The sequence below is a fragment of the Mauremys reevesii genome, linkage group 3 (genome assembly GCF_016161935.1).
Source record: "Mauremys reevesii isolate NIE-2019 linkage group 3, ASM1616193v1, whole genome shotgun sequence".
Lineage (NCBI taxonomy): Eukaryota > Metazoa > Chordata > Testudines > Geoemydidae > Mauremys > Mauremys reevesii.
Genome location: NC_052625.1, coordinates 127547736 through 127572621, shown reverse-complemented (window position 1 = coordinate 127572621; position 24886 = coordinate 127547736). Strand labels below are relative to the sequence as shown.

General features: G+C 43.1%; 1 protein-coding gene across 8 annotated transcripts in view; it reads right to left on the bottom strand.

Moving 5' to 3' along the window:
- The window catches only part of AK9 (adenylate kinase 9), a 219026-nt gene that overhangs the window by 1991 nt on the left and 192149 nt on the right, over positions 1 to 24886 (bottom strand). For 5 of the 8 annotated variants that reach the window (XM_039529143.1, XM_039529146.1, XM_039529142.1 and 2 more), the window contains 8 exons: positions 20094 to 20295; positions 18530 to 18676; positions 16604 to 16824; positions 13790 to 13986; positions 13401 to 13570; positions 11200 to 11298; positions 11018 to 11120; positions 9653 to 9767 (listed from right to left, as the gene is read on the bottom strand). In XM_039529143.1, coding sequence (XP_039385077.1) covers positions 9653 to 9767; positions 11018 to 11120; positions 11200 to 11298; positions 13401 to 13570; positions 13790 to 13986; positions 16604 to 16824; positions 18530 to 18676; positions 20094 to 20295 — 1254 coding nt within the window. Of the gene's footprint in view, positions 1 to 9652; positions 9768 to 11017; positions 11121 to 11199; positions 11299 to 13400; positions 13571 to 13789; positions 13987 to 16603; positions 16825 to 18529; positions 18677 to 20093; positions 20296 to 24886 lie in introns of those variants that run through there. The other 3 variants (XR_005595877.1, XR_005595879.1, XR_005595878.1) reach the window with 3 other exon arrangements.

The window sequence follows — 24886 nt, the reverse complement described above, 5'->3', positions numbered from 1 at the left end:
CACTTGTTTTAAAATCACATCTAAAACCCTAACAGTCAAAACTGGTAGACAAACTAGATGTAATTTCAGTGTGGCCATGTGTTAGACATAAACTCTACTTCTGTTTTTCCTATTTGGAAATCACCAGCGTGAGTGGATTGTTTCAGATGTTCTGAAAAGAAATGATCAGGTACCAAACTTCCATTCTGGAGCCCAGCATCTCCCACAATCTGTGACTGATGTGCACTAAAGCACAACAGTGAAATCGTAAAGCACAGGAATGAAGGAAAGAGACAGTGTAGGTAAAAGGGAGGGAGACAGAAATCCAAACTGCTTGAGAAAAAAAATCTAGAAAAATTTACAATGGGACCAACGCACAAAGCACATTCCTGCAAAGGATGTATTTTAAGAGGACAGGAGGCACACTTAATGTTAAAAGCATTGGTCAAGGATCGAGTGGCTACTCTATATATCTCCTCTGTAGTAGTCAAGGCTCTGTCCAGAAAACTGCTACAGAGTGTGTGGAATGAAGTTGAATCCCTGGAACTGTTTAACAGATGCTACAAAAGTGTTAACAATTCAGCACTTCATCCTCATGGCCAGGGAGAATTTGGAGGCCTATAAACTTTGGGAGAAAGTAAATGATCCTTGAGGCTCAGTCTGCGAATGAATCTGTACATTTGAGATCAATTTTCATGGCTCTTTACATGTCCAGATGGTGCCCTAAATTCTCCTTAGGTTGTTAATGGTTTGAACACAAAGATAGTCCAATAATTTCATGAGACGTATGGAGAATGTTTTGATTAGAAAGCATTTGGGGATTAGGAAAACCACTTTGTTCTTGTAGAACATATGAAATGGTACTTTCATTGACAGCACGGTGGGCTCTGAAACCTTTCTTGTTGAATTAATAGTCACAAGGAAACAGGTCTTGATAGAAAGATAAATATTAGAGCATGTCATAATAAAAATGGTTACAAACCTGTTCCTTAATTGTTGTTCTTCGAGATACGTTGGACATGTCCTTCCACTCTTGGTGTCCGTGTGTCCAGCTGTCAGAAACTTTTTCTCTCTGTGGTACTCGTTGGGCAGCTTGAATTCCCCCAGCTGGCTCATGCTGCTGTGTTCAGGTATAAAGGGCAGAGCCCCCAGCCCCAGTTCCTTCTTGCCATAATTCCAATGTAGAGGGATAGAAGGGCAAGTCAGGGAATGGACATGTTCAGCACATCTTGAAGAACAACAGTTACAGAACAGGGTAATACTGTTTTTAATTCTTCAAGTGATTGCACATGTGCATTCCACTCTTGGTGACTCACAAGCCATAGAACAGGAGATAGGATTGGATTCTATTTCAAGAAAAATGGGAGAACAACTCATTCCACTCTAGCATCATCTGTGGTGTCTTGACCCACAGCATAGTGGGATGCAAATATGGACCAAGCACCAGTTTGCCAGAGAGCAGGTAGTCAACTATTCAAATGGGGGACCCATAAGTCTTGACAGTAACTAGGTTTAGATTCTACGGGGAATAGGATATTGCACTTGAGGGTATAATTTGACTATGCCCTTTAAAACATCATGGACATGTCACTGAAGAAACAGCAATTGTTCACCATAGGATGGAATGCTGAAATAGCAGCCAGATGTATCTTGATAGAACTAACTGCCAAACCTTGGTATTTAGGTATAAGTAGTAGTCCAGAATAAGTTGAACTGAATAACTGGATGATAATACCCCATATTGATAAGACCAGCTGGACAAATGCCTCCACTTAATCACTCTTGTCGAAGGCTTTCTGCTATGTAGCATGATCTCTTGAATGCCTTTTGAGAAAGCCTGCTCCTTAGTCTAGCCTTAGAGCATCCTCGCAGTTAAATGAAAGGATTGTAGGCTCGGGTAAAGAAGGCAACCATGATCCTTGGAGATTAGGTCCAAGTCCAATGGAAGTGAAATTGGAGGTTTCACTGACAGCTCCAGGAGAGTGGAGAACCATTGGTGATGGGCCCATGCTGGGGCTATAAGTATGACTCTGGCCTGGTCCTGTCTTATTTTTAGCAATATCTGTGAATGAATTGGACTGGCAGAAAAGCATAGAGGAGTGTGCCTGACCACATCAGTAAAAAGGCTTCTGTCATGGAATCCGGACTGTGGCCCCACAGGGAGCAGAACTGCTGACATTTTCTGTTAGATTTTTTTGCAAATAGGTCTACTGGGGGAAAACCGAACTGCTGGAAAATGTGTATGGCCACATCTGAGCGAAGAGACCTCATGTGCTGACTTATCAACAATCTGCTGAGGTGGTCTGATCGGTTGTTCTGTACGCCTGGCAGGTAAGATGCTTGTAGATCTACTGAGTTGGCAATCAGGGCCGGCTTTAGGAAGTGTGATGCTTGATTTGAATACCTGGCAGCGGTGCGGGTCTTCAGCGGCACTTCGGTGGCGGGTCCTTCACTCCAGGTCTTCTGCGGCACTGAAGGACCCGCTGCCGAAATGCCGCTGAAGACCTGAAGCGAGTGAAGGACCCACTGCTGAAGTGCCACCGAAGACCCAGACTGCCGCTGGGTGAATAAAAATTAAAAAGTTAGGTGCTCTTCTTTAGGGCATGGGGCCCTCTTAGGCATGGGCGCGGGGCCCAATTCAGGGGAATTGGCCTAAAGCCGGCCCTGTTGGCAATACAAAGCTCCCAGAGTAGGGTTGCTCCTTGACAAAGTGGAGAAGAGTGGGCTCCCCACTGCTTGTTGAGGTAAAACATTGCTGCCATGTTGTCTGTGAGGAGTAACAGCCTGCTTCCCCTGATCTGAGATAGAAATACTTGGCATGCCAGACTGACAGCTTTCAGTTCTCTGACACTGATGTGTAAAGCTAAGTTCTCTGAGGACTATAGACCCTGCATCTGTAGAGAACTAAGCTGGGTTCTCCATCTCAGGTTCAAAGCTTCTGTCACTAGCATGAGAGTTGGTTGTGGGTAGGCAAATGGAACACCTACACACACATTAGCTGCATCTTTCCACCAATCTAGGAAGGCAAGGACATGGGAGGGAACTCTTACCATGGAGTCCATGGTGGCTGGGTGAGTAATGAGGGTGGCTTGGCAAGTAGACTGATGCCAGCTAGCCCTGCAGAATTCTGAGTTGCAATCTAGTTTGGTGAACCACATAGATGCAAGAGGTCATGTGAACCAGAAGCCTCAAACAGTTTTGTATTGTTGAGACCAGAAAAGGCTTCAATCCTATGACAGCTGATCAAATTGCCTGGAATTTGTAGTCTGGAAGAAAGGCCCTGGCTTGAGTTTAATCCAGCACAGCCCTGCATGCTTGAGTTGGAGGTGGGATTTAAAAGGCAGCCAGATAGCGCAATGGGTGCTGGCAGGCCAGGGAGAAGGACATGCTCTGGGAACTCCAGAGAAGGACATGACCTGATCCTGCACCCCGCCAGGGAATGGAGGGGAGGGAGCTGCAGCTCCCAGAGACTAGGAGTAAGGCAGGAAGTCTGGAAGGCAGCATGCCCCAGAGATGGACAGTGGCTGGCTAGGATGCAGAGGGAGGGATAAAGTAACCCAGGGAAGTTGACTTGAGGCTGGCACAAGATACCACAGGGTGGGCAAAGCTGAACCAGCTTCCCAGGCTCCTGGGTCGGAACCCAGTGGAGTGGGAGAGCCTGGGTTCCCCTACCCCACTCCAGAACTGAACCCATTAGGCAGGGCTGCTGCTCGGCAACTGATCCCAAGAACTGTACCCATTAGGTAGGGTTGCCACTTGTGGACTGCACCCACTAGACAAGGATGTCACTAGAGATGAACCCTTGAGTGTAATGGCTTCCCGGGGCCCTAACCACTAGGTGGGAGATGCTGCCACCTACCCACAAGCCCCTATAAACTCTATTCTCTGGACTGGGGAGAGGAGAGATTTTTCTGTGTTGACTAACAGTCCCAAAGCATTGAATACTGAGCATTGACTGTTGACTCAGGGTAACACTCCTCTGCACTTGCTGTTTGGACTGGCCCTTGACAAGCCAGTTGTCTAGGCAGGGATAAACCTGTACTCCTGATCTTCGAAGGAATTCAGCTACAACTGCTATGACCTTTGTAAAGACCCTGGGAGCTGCTGTCAGACCAAAAGGTAGTACAGTGAACTAGTAATGGTTTTGATTTACCAGAAACCAGGGTTACTTCCTGTGAGCTTCATTGATTGCCAAATGGAAATAGGCATCTTAAGTCAATGGTGGCATACCAGTCTCCAGCATCCAAGGAAGGGATAATAGAAGCTAGGGTGACCATATGGAACTTTATCCTTTTTAAGAATTTGTTGAGATAATGCTTTTGGAATTAGGAATGTAGGAAATAAAACCCCTTCCCTCTGAGACCATATGGAACCTCATCTCTTGCTCCCAAAAGAACGAATGATTGAACTTCCTGGACAAGGTATTTCTCGTGAGAGTGGTCCCTGAAGAGAGAGGGAGGGGTAGAAGCAAACTGGTGATTATATCCCACTTCCACAATGCACAAGACCCACTGGTCCAAAGTAATCCGGGACGAAGCACTGCGGAAGCAGGACAGATGGTTTGTGAAGGGGAGAGGCTTTGGGTCTGGAGAGATGGAGACTGATGTGCTGACTCCAACTGGCCCATCAAAATGGCTGCTTTGCAGTTTCAGGTGTCCTGAGGGGGCCCAGAACTAGGGCAGCAGGATGGGGAGGCCTATGCCTATAACTAAGGCTAAGATTTTGTCATGGTTATTTTTAGTAAAAGTCATGGACAGATCATGGGCAATAAACAAAAATTCACGGAAGCTGTGACCTGTCTGTGACTTTTGCTGCTGTGGCTCCATGGTTTCCCCCATCACCGTGGTGGCTGGGAGCTGTGGGGTTCCCCCACTGCCCACGGCGGCTGGGAGCAGCAGGGTGACCATATTTCCCAAGGAGAACTGAGGGGCCAAGGGATGTGCTGGCCACCGCTTCCCGCAGCCCCCATTGGCCTGGAGCAGTGAACCGCAGCCAGTGGGAGCTGCGATCGTCCGAACCTACAGACGCGGCAAGTAAACCCAGCCTGGCCCGCCAGGGGACTTACCCTGGTGGGCCGCATGCCAAAGGTTGCCAATCCCTGTCCTGGATAGTGCTCTGTACTTCACAGGGAAGATCAGAAGACCGTAGCCAGGATGATCTACTCATGGCCGCTGCAGAAGGCATGGTTCTAGCTGCCAAGTCTGCTGCGTCCAGCCCCGCCTGCAGTGATGTTCTCGTGACTAGTTTGCCCTCATTGACTAGGGAAGAGAACTCCTGTCTTGTGTTCTTTGGAAGTAGCTCTTTGAACTTTTCCATGGAACCCCATAAATTAAAATCATACAGTCCCAGCAGAACCTGTTGGCTAGTGATACACAGCTGCAAACTCCCCTTTGAATATTTTTTTTCTGCCAAATACATTCATCTTTTTAGTGTCCTTTGAGTTGGGGGTGGCAGTCTGATGCCCTTGACACACTCTCTCTCATTAGCTGCTCTCATGACTGGTGGCAGAGAGTATAGAAGTATTCAAACCTTGATAGGGCAAATCATGTTTTCTTTCTGCCCTTTTTGAGGTGGGAGTCAGTGAAGGAGCCAGCCACAGAGCCTTTATAGGCTCTATTATTAACTTGTTACTGCAATTAACCTTAGAAGGAAACACCAATGATAAAAAGTCAACCAGGTGATGTGAAGATTCCCTGACCTCTTCGACCTGTACACACCTAAGTCTTCAGCCACTCTCTTTAGCAACTCCTGATAAACTTCAAAGTCATTAGGAGGAGGTGAAATTGTTTGAAATGGGGTGTATCTACCCCACACTGGCCCAGCTGGGACTGCTTGGCTGCGCTGCCCAGAAGGCAAGGGCAGCTGTAACAATGCTAGCTACTAGGCATTTGAGTCATCAACCCTCCACCCCCATTTTGCTTTCCCATGACATGGTACCTTGAGACAGGGGTGTATTCACCCTGCGACGCTGTTCCAGACAAAACAGCATCATCTGGCGAGGACGAAGAGGAAGCCAAGAGTGGAAGAGGTAGAATCTCCTCTGTAGGCTGTTGCTCTGGCACTGGAGCCTCTCCCTGATGCTCAGTACCAGGCCCGGTACCAAATGCTGCCTGATGCATAGACTCAGGCCTTCTAAATGAGAGCATTGAGTATACACAGTGTGGAGAAGAGCTGAATGTTGTGGGAAACCCCCATGGGCTCCAAAATGGCCACTGAAATGGGGCAGGGCTACATTATCCTGGCCATATTCCCATGGGAGGTGCCATTGCTGGTAAGCAGGAAGAGAGGATCTGGGCAAAGACTGGCAGGTCCTGCTTCAGGGTTGAGACACGTGTGACACCACCCCTGAGTCTGACAAGGAGAATTCCCTTTCCTCTGACCATGGCAGAGCCTATCCTGTTGGTTTTGAAGACTTGTGCTGTGAGCCAGGTGATGGGCAGAGTGATGCCATCATAGCAGCCTTCCCCTGGGATGGCACTGAGAGACTGCTTGTCTGGGAAGTGGACAACTGTGGTACTGGTGTTAGAATCACTGGCAGCTTTGCTGGGGGACCAGACTCTTGTAAGGATAGGGACACAAGCACAGAGAGACAATTCAAGTTCCTTGCCACTGCAAACACCTCTGGAGTAGTTGGCACTGAGATGGTCTTTTGTTGTGGTGCCGAAGAAGTTGATGGTGCCTCTTCTGGCCTCAACAATGCCCCTTGTGGTGCTGGAACCGATTGTGCTGATTTAGGCAGACATTTGGAGGAGTTCTTACTCTATTCAACTCCCTGACCATCTTACCAGACTTAGAGGCTGGAGATCTTCCCCTGGAAGCCTTGGACTTTTTCCTCAGTGCAGGCAAGGGAGAATGGTGCCAGGATTCTGCTAACACAGGAAGTGCACCTCTCACTGAAGCTGCAGCACTCAGCACTGGGTCAGACTGGGATGAATCTGACTGGGGGCTGAGCACCACTTCCATCAGCCTGGCCTTCCTATCCTTCTTCATCCTAGGCTTGAACTCTGGCACTCCAGTGTTCATGGGTGCCTCTCCCAAGCACGCTAGGAAGCTGTTGGGCAGGTTGTTAACTGGCATAGGCCTGGAGTAAAAAGCACTTGGTGACCAGGGCATACTTTGGTACCATGAATAGAAAGACCCCAAACGGGGAAATGACAAGTCCAAAAAAAATCGTTTTTTTAACACTAAGAACTAGACTAACAATATATATACGCTCTATGTTACACAAAGGCTGAGAGAAGAATTGTTCCAGCATAGAACAGAGTTCCAACATAAATTGTGGGCAGTAAGAAGGAACTGAGGGGGACTAAGGAGGCTCTGCTCTTCATACCTTCACAGAGTGGCATGTGCCAGGAGGGGGAGCTCAAGCCACCAAATGGGTACCACAGAGGGAAAAAGTTTCCAATGCCCGTGTGCTGGGTGCACAGACACCAAGAGTAGAATGCACAGGTGCAATCACTCAAAGAACTGAAAAATGATGAAGCAAGAGTCTGTAAGACCAAATGCAGGTCCCACTCTGGGATGATAGTCACAGGGCTCTCCAAACTAGCGATAAGGCATCTAACGGCGCTTGAGGCTGATGGGTGGTTGATCAGGAATTCTGTTGTTCCAGCTCATTGCACACTCATGAGGGTGAAGACATGTCCTTGACTTCTCATTGGAACCACCACTACATCTTCCAAAAACAAAACAAAAAACCCCCCACCAAATTTGAGATGCAATTCTATCCAGTTTTGGAGATAACCATAGATAGATGTCTAGGATTCTGGGATTTCTAGGGTCAAGCTAGTTATCCATGCACAAGAAGAATTTTATCCAGGTGGCCAAGAAAGTTTTACAAGGTTGGCTCCCTGACTGGAACTAGTAAACTATTAATTAATCTATTAGAGATATTAGAGATAAGTATGTGAATAACCTGATAGAGAAGATAAACTTGCCGTTACCTAAAAAAAACAACCAAATCCATGTAAATCCAAATCCATGTTATTAAAAATAACAAAAGGCAGGGGAGAGCTGAACCACTGAACATATTACTCTATCACAGGCAAGACTTCTGGTGAGTGGAAGTAAAGGATGTGGTCTTGCCCAGAGTCCCCTAGCAACAGCACTGAACTGCCTCCTATATCTGCATAGAAAGCTCAGTCACAAACCAGGGAGATGTTAGACTCCTGAATACACTGGAGAGGAGAGCTTGCCCTCTCTGGGCTGGCTACAGATGACAAGTTCTTTAGGCCACCCTAGTCACCTGTGTATCCAGGAGCAGTGAAGAGTCAAATAATAAGCTGATATGAACAACTGAAACAAAATTTGCGCATACTCCCTAAGTGGCGAAAGCAGTCTTTCCACCTGTTAATTCCAAAAGATGTTTTATTCTATCAACAAGTATCACTTCAATCTTCTATGAACTGAGTTTAAGTCAGCTAACTTTCATTAAGATTGTATTTATCTATCTACTGGGAAAGTAAGGAGATCTTAAATAACGTAGGTTCAATAAGAATGAGATGCAGAACTGAAAATCATCAGCATACTGATAGTATAACAGCCCATAATTAAGGGTAAGATTTAGTCATGAGTATTTTTAGTAAAAGTCATGGACAGGTCATTGGAAATAAACAAAAATTCATGGCTCGTGACCTGTCCATGACTATTACTATAAATACGCCTGACTAAATCTTAGCTGCTCCTAGGGCCCTGGAGTGCTGCTGTTTGGGGCGGTGGGGGACCCTGGGGTTGACTGCCCCCCCCTGCTCTGAAGCCCCTGGGGTCAGCCACACTGGCTGCTGCAGCTGTGGAAGTCTTGAGAGGTCCTGGAAAGTCACGGAATCCATGAGCTCTGTGACAGACTCACAGCCTTACCCATACATTTTGAAATTTTCCCCAGTGACCTCACAAACAAGCTAGCAGGTCAACAACACTTGACTTGGTAAAGGCTGCTAAAAGATCTAATTATATCATCATGTACATTTGACCTGTGTCCTTCCGTAGAAAGTTACTGATGCAGCTTCTTGTATCATAACTAGATCTAATTTAGTGGATCAGTACCTGAATCCATGCTGTGGAGCTGGCCTTAGAGCTATTAATGCTCCATGTGAATCTAAAATCTGTTTCAACTAAACCATTTTTAAGAACCAGACTAACACGGCTACCCCTCTGATACTTGATTTTTAAAAACAGTTAGATTCTGCACTGATATTTTGGTTGATTCTTTTCTGGAAATTGGTGTAGGTCAGATAAGTGTGTTAACTTGATCTTTCAGCATCTTTTATTACAGTGAATCCAACCAGTTTTAAAAATGGTTCAGGTTGCCCAAGACTGGCTCACACTACAGCTCCAGCTAGCTTTAAAAGCAATTTTTTTGTGTTATGTTTTAAAACTAGTTAATTTGGGGAGAGGGGGAGGGAATTTCCCTAGTACAGTGATAAAGTAACATTAGAGTCTCACAATATTTTTGGGGGGTCTATTAATACCTCTTTCACCTTAGTGCCCTATATATTTGCCAAAAACGTGTTTATATGTACTATGCTATGTATAGTATTTATTTTTTAAAGAATCAGACTTCAGAAGAATGGGGCAATCAGATGAGTCAGTGATTGCATTTTTATCTAAAAATTATATAAAAGAATTCATTCCATTTATTCAATTAATGGTATTACTATAGCACATTTTACCATACCTTTTAAATGATAGGCCACAAACAGCAGAGCAGTTTTTTTTACACTTAAGAATGGAAACTTTGGCTTTAAACAGCCCACTTCATTCATAGCTTTTATTAGAGAAGTTGCTATCCCCTGAAGAAATAGAAATTGTTTTAAGAAGGCCATGTAGCAAGGACTTGAACACAGTATACCAAAAATACATTAAAAGCCTGATCCTGCTGTCACTTAAGTCTATCTGTATACGTTTTGATATTCCATGGTGTCCGAGCATCTAAATAAATGGGAGTTCTGTTACTGACTTCAACAGGAGTAAATAGTTATCTTTTCCATCCATATGTTATAGAAAAGAAAATGCCTGTTTAATATTTATTTTAATAACACTTTCCCATGGCAAGTTGCCATACTGTTAGCAACGCCATGTAAGTTTTATGTGAGAGTGTGCGCAAACATATGTATACGAACATGTATGGCCAGACCTGCCAGTGCAGTGTAGCTACTCCATACTGTACTGTACTATCATCATACTCAGCTCATGAACCCAGTTTAACTTTCAGAGGATCACCCCAGAGCATTCTTATGTCACATACTCTCCTTGTTGCCAACACAGCATGGAAAAGAAGGCAAGCTTCTGGGAGCAGGATCTATGTTTTTGTTATGCGTTTGTACAAAACAGCACTACGCTATGATTAAGACCCCTAAGTGCAACTGCAATAAAAACGAAACAACAACAAACAGGAATGCCCTATACCATGCCTGTCCTCTATATCCTTGGTCCTCCATCATCATTAAAGGCTGGCTTAAGTTACAGCCGCTCTCTATGCACAAAGCAGCACCAATATTAGAGCAGTACAAAGGTCAGATTTATACCACCTGCACATCCCACCTACAATGGATTAGTGGATGCAAAGATGGATTAGGGGGCAGATGATATGGTCAGAGGCCTGTGACAAATTGAATGGGCATGGATATTAGCTCCATATGTATTTTACACAACACTATGCAAGTAGTAGTATAACTCTGTGATAAATTAGAGAGCCATAAGATAAATGGAGGAACGTTGGGATAAATTTTATTACATTATTCTGAAGTTTATCAAGTATCTTTGATGGCCTCAGCTGGATTCTGCTCATTAATTAATCTTCCCCAGGACTCCTTTAAGATTACAAATCTCAGAATAGCTTTAAACAGCTGCCATTTTTTAAACTACCAGTAGTATACTCCCTTAACTGTAAGTACATGTATTACCATGATCTTTATCGAATTTCTATTAATAAAATCAAGATTAATAATACATTTTAAAATAAAAAGCAAAAATCAGAAGACACAGTATAATCCTATATTGTAGCTTAAATTTAATTTAAATTAAAGAAGCAAAAACTAGCCTGTTCAAGATATCCAGTCAGGGGAAGAGCAGTAAGTAGAACTGGTTCCTTTATTGGAGGGAGTTTATGTGGAAGCTTCTGATTCCAGTACCTTTCTGGTAACCTAAGACACAGAAATTAAGTGCTTTCAAGACAGAAAATGTGAAATGATTAAAAGTTAAAATAAAAGTTAATAAATTTACCTCATAAACTTCTGGAGTTTTTCTTCACTTTCAAAAATATATAGTTTATCTCGATATTCCACAGCATACTCAATGGTGCCAGGTACCAAGGCTTCGTATCTCAAAAGACAGAATAAGAAACAAGTATATATCTACAAGGAATATGAAGCATCATTTGTGCTATATAAATACATTAAAAATTAGGACTGTTCTGATCTAATAGCTCTACTAATTACAAAAACAACTGGGTATGATAGTTCATGCTCCCACCACATGACTGACAGAGCTACTCATGGCTCACAATTTGAATCGGATACATTGCTCAATAAGGAACATGGGCCCTACTCTAGACTTGCCTGTAAACAGCCTCCAACAGGGACTATTTCTTTGGATGAGTATCTCTGAAGCTGAGAAGAGGTGGTCTAGAGCTAGTTATGTTGGCTCTATCCCAACCATGTCCCCACAATAAGTGAATGCCCAGCTACCTTTTTAGGAGAGCTTTGTGGTCTTACTGTGTGATACTGGTGGCTCAATTTGTATCTTCTTAGAATGCCTGGGATTTGGGTGCCATTTTGAATAATTAACAACTTGAAAACCTAAAGTAAATCTTGGTTGAAACCATTCAAACCATGCAAGTTTTGCCATAATCAAAAATAAGGCTACAGAGATCCTCTCCTCACAGGACCTACTGCCCTCCAAAAGGCTCAAGCTCACCCTTATTTTTAGCCATCTTTAGAGAAGGTAGGGGAGGGAGTCCTATGTGATCTATTATTAAGGTTAAGTTTCTGTCATGGTTATTTTTAATAAAAGTAAGGGATAGGTCACTGGCAATAACCAAAAATTCACAGAAGACCTGTCCCTGACTTTTACTAGAAATAGCTGTGACAAAATGGGGAGGAGGGGGTCCAGCACCCACTATTGCTTCGGCTCTTGGGTTCCCCAGGTGCCCTTGGTGGCTCAGAGATCCATGGTCCCCCTGCCACTCTGGTGGCTGAGAGTGCCGAGGTTCCCACTGCCACCCGCAGCAGCTGGGATCTGTGAGGGCCCCACATGGTGGCTGGGAGTTGGGGGTGCCCTGTCCCCCACGGTATCTAGGAGCTCCAGGGTCCTCCCCCCACCACCCACAGTGGCTGAGAGCTCTGGGGTGCCCCCACCGCCTGCAGTGGCTGGGAGCTGTAGCCCTGCACCTCCCCCCCCGCCCACCCCCACAATGGCTGGGAGCTGCAGTGGGCCCCGCTGCCTGTGGCAGCTGAGAGCTCCAGGACCCCGCTGCTGGCTGTCAGCTCCAGCCCCACCACCCCAGGGTTGAAGCGGAAAATGTCAGAGGACGCTGGAAGTCACAGATTCCGTGAGCTCCATGACATAATCTTAGCCTTATCTATCATGTATTAAGTGACAATAATAAGCTTTGCACTGTACAAGATACAAAAGAAGATACAGTCCCAGCCTCAAAGAGCTTACAGTATAAGAACCTCCCCCAATCTATCTCCCAAAGTCTTCAAGAGGTAGCCATCTGGTCAACTCTCTTCCCTACTTGTTTCAGAAGGCCTGCTAGTAGGTCTGCTCCTTAGCTCCAGGAAAGATCTTTGCAGGAATAACAAACCTGTTTGCTCTCCACCTGCTGGCCTCATTCTGCTCATTAGAAATACTTCAGACCACACCCATTTTAACAGAATTTCAAATTAGTAGGATATCTTTCAGCATCAGAATGAGGGCTAATATGGCATCAACAGCAGCTAAAGCAGCAGAGTTTTTAACTACCACTACTGCAGAAAGCAAAAGGACCAGTCATGTCACCAGTCCCTAAAACACACTTATAGATCTTGTGGAGGGGAGAGATGGCCTACTGGCTGCCCATTCACCCACCATAGAAGAAAAAGATTGGAGCAGTCTCATAGGCAGCCCTTTGAAAATATCAGAAGGAATGAAGGATGGAAGGCTACTGGACCTCACTAGACAGTAGCAAAAAACAGGAGTAGGAACTCTGGTTTTTTGGGGAACACAAATCTATGATGGTTTAGCCTGCTTTAGGTTTTGTGCAATCTCTTCAATGTTTCAGGTTCATAATGAAGACCGAAGCCAGTGGGTTTCAAAAGTTTATTTTACAAAAGTTTTGCAATGTAAAGAATTGTAATTATTGTTCCTGTTGAAAAGAGAAAAGCAGTACTTTGTCAGGGTACTTTTTTAAAAAAATAAATATTCTGGGAAATGTAAGCGTTTACCTTTGTTTTCCATCTAGGTAAGTGACTGGACAGTATCCTTGCATTTCAGCCTTTTTAGGGAATAAGGCCTTCACTTCTGCCATTGTCAGTTTCTTTGGTAGCATATCTGGTGAGGGAAGAGGATGAGGTGCTAATGGTGGCACATACAACTCTGGTGCATTCAAGAATTTCTGTAGTAAGAGAAAATAAACTTTTGTATTACGAAAGAAACATAGCATTATATAAACATTATACAAGCTACACAAGATGTGGCTTATTGCATTCTGGCTCTGATGCTCTTTCTTGCTGCTACTTCCCTATCTTTCACAGGTGCAGTACCTGCTCCTAGTAAAGCTACCCTTCATCCTATTCCAACCTTGCTGAGGCCATTGAGCCCCTTGGATACTCACATTCAATTCCACCTGCGAAGCCATTTTGTAATAGTGTCCTCGAAACTCTGCTGCAGACTGCAATGATGAGGTTACAGAGCAGTCAACCAGTTCACCCTTTTTTGCGAGGCTGACAGGACAGTATTGTCCAAACTCTCCCAGGCGAGACTGCAGCTCTTGGGGTGTGATACATAAATCAGCAATACTGGCTGCTTTTCCTGTCGATAATGGAATAAAATGTTATTTTGTAACTTTTAAACATTTTTCATATGCAGTACAAAATGTTGCCGTTTTTGAGGATTATATTCATTGTGGAAATGTAACGCTTATACTCAATGATGAGAATCACAAACTGGCAATCTTTATAAATAATTTGATTATTAAAGTAACTAGGTTGCAAAATATTTTATTAATTTATGTTGGTAATCTTTTCTTTAGCAATTACTTAAGAAATACAATAGCTAATGTTGCAAGAGCCTACTCATGATTAATTTATTAGTCAGATTTCTTTGAGGTAGTTTAGCATTACAGGTGTACTGTTTCATTCCTCTGATGCAAAGGAACATTTCAATTGTTATTTGATTTCTTGACATGGATGAGAATGAGTTTAAATTAGAATGTGATTAAAAACTCTCATTTATTCACCCCAGTCTTACAAACTTGAGGGTCTAGCTAACAGAGTTATTCAAGATCTTTTGGCATAAAATATCTAAGAAAATCCAATTTATATTTTAAAAGCCTTGACATTCAAATTCTAGATTAAAGAGGAATTAAATATTATTTGAGTTATAACTGAAGTTTAGAAGATTGAAGTTTGAGTGCCAATATGAGGGCTGTAACAGGAGAAGCACAAGGAGGGTGTAAAATAAAGCAGCATGTCTTTCCTCCACAAGCATTCTAACTTACATTGCACCATCCTCAAGGATAGCTGTGGCCAAACTCAACCCTGGTGTAAGATAACTCAACAATTAAAATGTGTCAGTTTATGCCAGGACTGTATTTGATCCCCAAAGAATAGCAATTTGTTCCCCACAGAACAACAAACCAATTTAAGTAACATTTATTATGTACTCATACTAATACCAAATCAATGCATATTATGTTAGTTCGCCACTTACACCCCTCACCCCAGTTACATTTGGAAGAAGAGAAAATATCTGCCTCTGCTTTTGTGTTCCTGGATCTCAGGCACCAGCTCTTATCCTCCTACTGCTAGCAGATTTGTCTAAATGGGATTGTCTCCTCAGAGAGGCCAGGGATTTATTTATTCATGTATTTAAACTTAATAAAAATGTGAAGATTGTATATGGATGCTTTGTATGCATGCAGTCTTTAAAAACTACAATAGAATCAGTGTACTCACTACACTCCCAAATAGTAAGCACTCCCATTCACCCCGCCCATCCACTCAGGCTTCTTCCATGAAGAAGCCAGGGAGTGGAGGCAGGACTTGCAGAGACACTTTGTTATCAAATTCCATCCTCTGGCAAAACATATCTTGCCTGTTCCAACTCTAGTAAATCTTTTTTTTGAGATGGGATGACTAGAATCGCATGTATTTAAATAGTGGCATTATGATATTTTCTGTTTTATTATCAATTTCCTTTCCTAATGGTTCCTAATATTCTGTTAGCTTTTTTGACTGCTGCTGCAGTCAGCAGATATTTTCAGAGAATTATCTATGGTGACTCCAAGATCTCTTTTTTGAGCTAATTTAGACCCCATCATTTTATATGTATAGTTGGGATGATTTTTTCCAATGTGCATTATTTTGCACTTATTAACATTGAATTTCATCTGCCATTTTGTTGCCCAGTCACCTAGTTTTGTAAGATCCCTTTGTAACTCTTCACAATCAGCTTTGGACTTAACGATCTTGAGTATCGTCTGCAAACGTTGCCACCTCACTGTTTACCCCCTTTTCCAGATCATTTACGATTATGTTGTATAGCACAAGTCCCAATATAGATCTTTGGGTGACCCTGCAATTTAGCTCTTCCCATTGTGAAAACTGACCATTTATTCCTACCCTTTGTTTCCGATCTCTTAACCAGTTACTGATCCACGGGAGGCCATTTCCTCTTACTCCATGACTGCTTACCTCGTCCCCTAGAGCGCTTTAACATAGTGCTGTGCGTGTTAAAGCGCACTAGGGAACTTTTAGTGTGCACCAGCAGGATCTACATGGGCCAATTAATGCGTAACTCATTAGTAGGCTTTAGAAATCACACCCCTGTAGACTGCATTACTTCACCATGTAGACAAGCTCTTTGTTAACATAATGTAAAATGGTGTGGACAAGAGACTCATGTTCAAAACCCAATAGCATTAAACATGACCAACTATCATGTTCTATCTAGAATATTAGAGTTGAAAGAGACCTCAGGAGATCATCTAGTCCAACCCCCTGCTCAAAGCAGGACCAATCCCCAACTAAATCCCCAAATAGCCCCCTCAAGGATTGAACTCACAACCCTGGGTTTAGTAGGCCAATGCACAAACCACTGAGCTATCCCTCCCCACATGCAACTATATGAGTTGTGTTTTGTATCATATTAGATAACATTTATTAGTTTCTGATGATGTATTTTCCCAGTGTAGTCAAGATATAAAAAAATCTAATAAGTACTATTTTCTTGTAAGACTTTTATTACTACTAAGTAACTGAAATGTGCTCTGAAACTTAAATCCAGCTTAAAATGTTTTTGCCTGGGCTTTATTGCTTTGGATAATTTGAAGCAAATTAAAATTGAATCTAAATGTGACACAATGCATTCCTTAAATTACAATTACAAAGCAGCAAGCACTATTTTAAAACAGCAATTCTTCTTTTACCTTCTCTTATTCTTTCCAAATATGTCTGGATCTGTTTAATGATCACCTGAACTTCCTCAAATATTTTGTTCCAGACCCACCACTTGCTGCGGAATGCATCAACCACACACCAGTTCTGATGTTCCTTCTCGTAGTATGTCCTAATAGCATCAATTTGCTTTTTATAGCAGGAGTTCTGAATAGCTAGAATCTGTGAGCTGTCATGTATAGGGTATGGTGGACTGAAGAAAATAAAAAATAACAATGATTTAAGAAACAGCATTGACATAAGAAGAATAAAAAACATACAAAATATATATTTTCCCTGATGATGATTATCTGATAGAATGTCAAAATGTATACATTAGAGTTCACTATCAATATTTTTTAAATTACGCTTATTGAAACTATAGAGCACTGTTGAGGAAATACAGCTCTGTTATCAAGAATTGTATTGTCATTAATACAGAAAAAATTGTCTTTCGTTCTTATCATTACACAATTCTGAGGAATCAAGTGGGTGTCCAGAAAACAAGCAAAATTCAGAACATTACGCCCTATCTGTTTATTTCCTGACTTTAGCCTTAATATTTTGAAGAGGACTTTTAGGATATATTACACGTTTATGGACACATTCTAATAATATGCCTTTAAATCCTAGTCTAAACAAAGTCTTGTGAGCCTTTTAAGATGGGAGCGTTGGTGTGGTGGTAGGCACAATCCTGCATCCAGTATCTGAACTGGAAATTTGTGATATCAAGGTCCAAAAGAGTCAAGTGAGCATCAGATTCTTGTTTGGAGATAAGGAGCCATAATTTTCTAATATGTTTAGGGGACATGCAAGTTCCAAACTCAGAAAATTATATATATTTTATCTAATTAAAAAATAATCTAATCTCAAACTGGGATGTTATGTGAAACTCTCAGAGCAAACTGGATTAGAACACAGCTGCAAGTACTGTATCCTGAAAAGTATAAATATCTAGTTTAAATGCATAGAGTATCCTGGTTCTTCATTTAAACAGTGCCAAAAGTACATATTAGGGATTTTTTTAAAGCAATAAGATAAGGCTCTTAATGTAATTTTAGTAATTATTCAGATTGCACAATTGGGCAGATTTAAGCCTATAAAATATAACTTGTTTGAAATTAAAAATGGGAGTTGTAAAAAACTCTTGCAAAAAGATAGTTCTAGGTTATTTTTTTTGTTATGCAAATGAACAGTCCGACAGTGCAGCAGGGCTAAGGCAGGCTCCCTGCCTGCCGTAGCCCCATGCCACTCTCAGAAGTGGCCAGCATGTTTTGAAGCCCCTCGGAGGGGGTAGGGGGTCTCCGTGTTCTGCCCCTCCCTGAGCACCGACTCTGCAGTTTCCATTGGCCTAGGAGCCTTAGGGAAGGGGCGGAGCAGAGGGTCGGGCAAGGGTGTTTGGGTTTGTGCGATTAGAAAGTTGGCAATTCTATGTGAGTTCCGGGATCAGGGTAACTGGCCAGCTCCCGGGGTCGCTGGCCCACAGGACGGGGGGAGCGGGGTCCAGGCTGCCACTGCCTTGCCACCTGGCCCCTGCAGTCCAGGTTACACTTTGTGGGCCCACAAGTGTAATAAGTTGAGAAACACTGGTTTAGATAAATAATTTGTGCACTGTAATTTGAAGAAATGAAACATTACTCCTGACCTTTAAAAAGGCCTACAATTAGAACTCTTACTCAAGGAAAAGAGACAGATAATGTTAGAGTCAGTTAAGTATCAGTTTTACTGACACTAATAACTCTTTTGTGGGTGAATAATAAAATCCAGTAGCAAGGCTAGCAGATACAGTTTTTGGTAGTCACTTTCAGCAGCACTCAGATATTATTTTGATGAGGGACATATGAGTACTTAAATTGATACTTGAGAGAGACGATAAGATTTACATGGATAAAATCATCACTCTTTGCTAGCATTGCTACCTGTCAGTGCTTTCCTTGTCTATCAGTGCTCTTCTAAAAAGCTCCTTTGCATCCACTTGTAACTCAAAGATTTTCACTGGAATTATTCTCATTGCTTCCAAGATGTTTACTTGTTTTCTTGTTACAGGATATCCATCAATAACAACTCTGTGTGAAAACAGAAACATGAATACAGGTTTAAACAAAACTGTCAGTTCCTAATTTACCATTAAGACTAAACAGTAAATAGCAAGAACGTATTTTTAATTACAGCAAAAAAAGATACCAAGGGTGTGGTACTACCCCCTCAAGTCAGTGCATGAGAAATTTGCTATTATTAATAACAATTAGCAGCAGTATTACAGTACTGTCCAGAGACCCCAATCAAGATTGAAGTCCCATTGAGCGAGGGGTTGTACAAAACTATAGGAAGACACAGCCTCCATCCCAGAGTTTACAATAAAATGTAATACAAAATATAGGAAGTGGATGTAACAAAAATTGGAGGGAGTGGAGGAGGTAGGCCAAGCATAAAAGGTAGGAACACATGGTTACATAGCCTGGTGATGTGCACAACTTGGCAGTTCAGAGTCATTTGAAGTTGGAGTTTTAAATAATGAGATCTTATCTATTTATTTATAGTGATCCACAATCCCCACTGGTCCTCTACATAATTAGCAATTTGACTGGAGCAGGATTAGGTTCCAAAGAAATAACATCTAAATCAACAACTGCTACTTTAACTCAAGGTCTGCCTAATCTATATGAGGCATTGGTGGGCCAACATACACCAAAACATTCCAACACCTTCACATCAAGGGAAGCTTATGCAATCCTGATCTCAAAGCTCAAAAATGCATGTCAGAGATCAATTAGGTGTTGTCCTGTCCTGTGAGAATTACCCTTCTTTGGGAGAGGAGCTGGAGCTTGTGGGAGAGATAAAGAAGTGGGATGATTCTTAACTTTGGTCAGCTTGGCAGGCAGTTCAATTCTGGGGACAGCCTACTAGAAACTTGGATTCCATAGAGGTTAGGGGACAGAAGACAGATTTTATTTGCTGGCTGTTCCTAAAAAAAACAAAATGAGAGCACTGAACTGTCAGTCTGCACTACCAGAGAGAAAAAAACTTGTGCAAGGGCAGAACAGGTACAGTGGAGTCCCAGAGCTATATGGATAAGTCTGCGTTGCCACTGGTATTTGTAGTAAGAGGTGCAGTCCTCATGTCTCAGACGGGGAAGACATCAAAATTGAGAAAGAAATAGGAATTTTCAGTGTAGAATGAAATACTGTAATTTTGGTTGAAAACATGTCTTTCAGAAAATGTGAAATATTAAAGGTAAAGGAGGAAAGTGAAATATTCTTACTTGAGAATTGTAGAAAATCATGCCTGAAAATTCTTTTTGAAGACTGAAGTGGAGAGACTGGTTTGTGCTCCACTGTGAACAGGACCAAAGTGTAACTTCTTAATGGACAAATTTTTGGTTCCATTGACATATTTTAGTGAAACCACTTATTTCATTATGGTTATGCAAATCAATCCTTATGAAAATGTTATCTTACAAAAACAAACAGACAAACCTCTTACCCAGCAGTGCTGCACACATGATCCATCAGAGCCACTTCTAGAGCCTGGATGGCCAGTTCATCAGGTGCAGTCAGTCCTTTATGAAGATGCCACTTTAACATAAGTGCCAACTCGCTCTCTGGCTGATTGTTTAACACTAGTCGTATAGCATCTCCCACAGATAAGCGCATTAACCCATAGACACTTGCAAACTTCTTAGCAACTGAAAAATATTTTGTTTTTAACACTCAGCTTTCACTTAGACATCAATGCAACACAATGTTTTATTCACAAAATTTTGTTCATATTCCGTAAAACTATGACTTTCATAACTTACATAAATGTAGTATGCTACTGGTATAGAACCAAGACACAGGACTTCTCAAAAATGTATTGTAGGTCAAGCTTGTGCATGTATGCATAATTTAAAATGCATTAATATCCAGACATTGAGACTGAACCCTCAAAAGCAATGTCTGCATTACTAAAGTCACTGCTTAGTATAGGGCCAGGATTGGAATAGGAGGTACAGGATGTTACTTCTCCTTGTGCTCCCAACCAAGGGCATAAGAGGTGGAGCAGGCTAACCACCTCTCCAGTTAGCTTTCTACCATGAATAGCCATAGGATAAGGCTCTACAGCAGAGGGGAAGGAGGGTGAATAGTGAAATACAGATAGGAATCACACATCTCGAAGAAGTCCAGATACTGTACAAAGTAAGTAACTCTCTTTTCTTCCTTGAGTGATGGTCCCTATGGTATTCCATTTGAAGTGACTCTCAAGCAATTTTCATTAAGGAGGAGGACACAAGGAACTCTGTTGTACCCCAGAATGAAGAAGCGCTCTGCCTGAAGATGTGTCTGCCAAAGAGGCCTAAACCAAAGTGTAATGTCTCACAAATGTATGAATGGAGCCCCACATTGCTGCTGTGCTGCTCTGCAAATTTCTAGGAGAGGAACATTGCAGCCTGTGCTCTAGTCAAGTGAGGCTGCATGCCTTGAGGAGGAAGGGTTGCTATCAGCTCATAACACAGCAGGATGCAGCCCAATATTCATTTCAACAGTCTCTGTGAGGAGATAACTTCTCCTCTCATGCATTCAGCAAAGGAGACAAACAGTTTGGGACATTTTCTGAGGGATTTCATCCTCTGTAGATAGAAGGCTAAAGCGCAATGGACATCCGGAGTGTGGAGCTTCCTGTCCTCTCTGGTGGCCTGAAGCTTCAGATAGAAGACACATATGTGGATGACCTGGTTCAGAAGGAATTCTGCAATTAATTTAGACGTAAATTTAGGATGTAACCTCAAGGAAACCTTATCCTTATGGAAGGCCGTATAGCCCCCAACTCACCTGCACTTCTGGCTGAGGTGATCGCAACCAGCAATGCAACCTTCACAGACGAATGAATTAAATGAGGCTAAGGGTTTGAACAGAGCATTCATCAATGCTGGCAGGAGAAGACTGAGGTCTCATGTTAGGGTAGGTTTCAGCACTGGAGGGAAGATTTGGATCAGTCCCTTCAGAAACCTTACTGTAGTAGAATAAGCAAAGACTGAATGGCTGTCCACAGTGCTAATGGTTGCCAAGTATACTCACAAGGAACTGATGGATAGCTATTACATTTTTAGAGAGAGAAGATAACCCAGAATAATGGAGATTGTGGATGCTTCTGATGACGGTGGCTCTAGGTAAAGAATCTTTTCCATTTTGCTGTGTGGCATTTCCTAGTGGAATCTTTCCTACTATTGTTAATGATGGATTGTATTGCCTCCACGCACGACTTTTTTAGATCTGTCGTCCATCCAAATACTACACTGTTAGATGGAGTGATGCTGGGTTTGGATGTTTGATCTTGCCTTTGAACTGAGTCAGTAGGGCTGAGAACAGCTGAATGTGGAGGCATGGATGTGAGAACATCTGGAGAATACTCGGAACCAGAAATGCCTGGGCCACCAGGGAGCAATCAGAATCACTGATGCGCCATCTTCTTTGATCTTCCTCAGAACTGAGATAAAAGGGATATGTGGAAATGCATACATCAGTTGTCCCAGCCACTGAAATAGAAATGCATCCTCTCTAGAGTTGTGGCCTGAGCTGTCCTGGACCACTAGATCCAGCATTTCTTGTTCTCTTAAGATGCAAAGAGATCCCAAGACAGGAATTCCCACTGCTGAAGGATGCTCTTACTACTGAGTCATGTAGCTCCTACTTGTGGTTTCTGGAGAAATGTCTGCTGAGGCTGTCTGCTAATGTGTTGTGCACCCCTAGCATTGACCTTCTCCGACATGACTTGAATATGTAAGGTCCAAATAAATGGTAGGAATTGTTTGTAGGCTTCATGCAGTGCACACAGCCCTAGAAGGTTTATGTGCAACTGGGATTTTTGGTGGGTCCAGGTAGCCTATGCTATGCGTTCATCCTGATGGGCTCCCCGCTCTGGTAAGGAAGCATCGGTAATCAGTCTTTCTGTGGGTGGGGGAAGGATAAAAGGAAACCCCATGCACACCATCTCCCTGTTTTCCCACCAGGAGAGAGAAGCCAGAACTCTGTGTGGGAGCAAGATCAATTTGTTCAGACTGTGCTTGCTTGACATGTAGACTGTCAATAAGCAAGCCTATGGACACAGAAGGCAAAGGGTGTTGTAGCAGAGTGATTCCCTGTTCCTGCCCTGAAGGGTTAAAAACAGACCTGGGAGGGGGCTGTGCCTGGAAAAAGCAGCTTTTAGGTGGGGCTGACACTGCTACCAGAAAGGAAATTATCAGTAATACATTTTTCCATTCTGCAGCCCAGTATCTCCCACAATTTGGGACATATGGGAAGTAGCAAGCAGTGAACAGATATAGAGAGAGTTATGGAAGACGTCATCAGGAGAAAGACAGAGAAGGTACCCCAACCTTGAAAGAATTGATCAAAGGGCAATATTATTTCTTAGCCACTGCCTGCAGCACCTTCTTGCCAAAGGAGGTCCCTGCAGATGACAGAAAGTCCACCCTATAGTGCATAATGAAGTGTTAGTTGTTGACCAAGTGCTCGCTTTGAATATTTCTGAGGTGAATGCACTTGCTTGTTCTGCCCTCCAAAAGGTTTCTAGGGCTCTTGTGGACTGCACTTTGATTCCTTCCAGAACAGGAAGGGCTTGTAAACCTCCACAATGAATAGCCTAATCCATCTAGCAGTGAACGATGTGGAAACTCATGAGTCCTTGGTATTTTGAATGGAAGGACATGAATAGGACTCCTGACCTTCTCATGGATTTGAGGTAGAGAGCTTTTCTGACAAATAAGGTGTGCCACATTTTTTCTGTCCGATGCTGTGGTCTTGGGCAGAACAAGGGAAGAACAGCATCTTGGGAAGTGTGGAAGGAAGAGTTCATCTTAGCAAGAAATGATTCCAATGTTCTCGTGAATACATACTTTCATAAATAAGTCTGCTAGCTCTGACACTTGCCTGCTAGATGCGATGGCTATCAGAAAGCAAGTTTTGAAAGGTAGGTAGAATGCTGGCCCTGAAGTCAGATGTTCAAAGGGATAACTTATCAAGGCTCTCAACATGGGTGGTAGGTCCCCTTTTGGGAAGAGTGGTCTGTCCGCTGCCTAGCTAGCCAGACTGCTCTAAGAAATCTGGTTACCGGGGGTTTTCTGCTAGGGAGCCAGTGGATCCTACAAATGCTATGAAGAATAGACACCTGACGTGCTATGGTGCTGGGCTGAAGACATCTATTGAAACCTTCTTGGAGAAAATCCAAAATGGCTGGGATTCTGGATTTCTGGGATTGGCACTGTGCTCTTGGCACCAGCTACTGAATCTGGACCAGATAGAGGAATATGCTTTGTGTCAATATTCTCCTAGATGAAAGCAGTCTTGATGACTTTGTAGGACAGGCCCAGTGATACAAGTTCTTCTCTCTCAATAGCCAGGCTGCCAATTGAAGCTAGGCCAGATCTGGATGGAGAAAAAGGACTTTGTGAGAGAATGCCCAGTCCTGATGGAAGCTAAAGTGGAGGCTCCATTTTCAGTAATATCGAGTCAGAAAATCAAGGTCTCCTCAGCCAATGGGGAGATATCAGATCCTGTGGGCAAAGAACTGGCTGAACGGGAGTGTTCTGTGCTAATAATGCTTCCTGCCACATGCAAACCTCAGAAGTCTTGGCTCAGGTCAAATCCAAGCAGTGCTCCATTTGTAAAGCAGCCTCACCGGACTCAGCAGATGGTAAGTTGTGCCCAGGCTGCACACCGCCAGCTGACCCTAACCTCAATCAGTTCTCCGGGCTATGAGTCACATAGGCATGTGGGATCCCCTACCCACCAAAGCAGCCACAACTCCAACATGGAAAAAATGGACCAGGAAGCACAGAGCAGGGAAAGGCTCTGAAGACAAGGAGGACTCCAGCCAGCTGATTCGGGAGTAAGTCACAGAGGACCTCTGTAGAACAAAGCCCGGAGGCTTGTGGGACCACAAATCCCCACCATACCCTCCCACTTGTTGAGACTTTCTAAATTGAGAATGGCTGTGATTGCCCTGTTGCATTTCTGAACAATGAAGAATATGAAGTAGAACTCCAGGACTCTATCTTCTGAGGGAATGCTATCATTCTAATATCCAGAAGATGAGATATTTTGTTCTGGAGCAAATCACACTTTACGGGTTGGTTGGAGATGGGAGACTGGATGAAGAGCAGATGAGGTGGAGCTTGCAGCTTGAGGGAGTATCCCTGGCTCACTGTTTCCCTCATCCATGTGTCCATGGTTGATGCAAACCATTCCTTTGTGAAATGGAAATTCCGCCTCCTAGCTTCAGCCCTGGCCAGAGGCCTC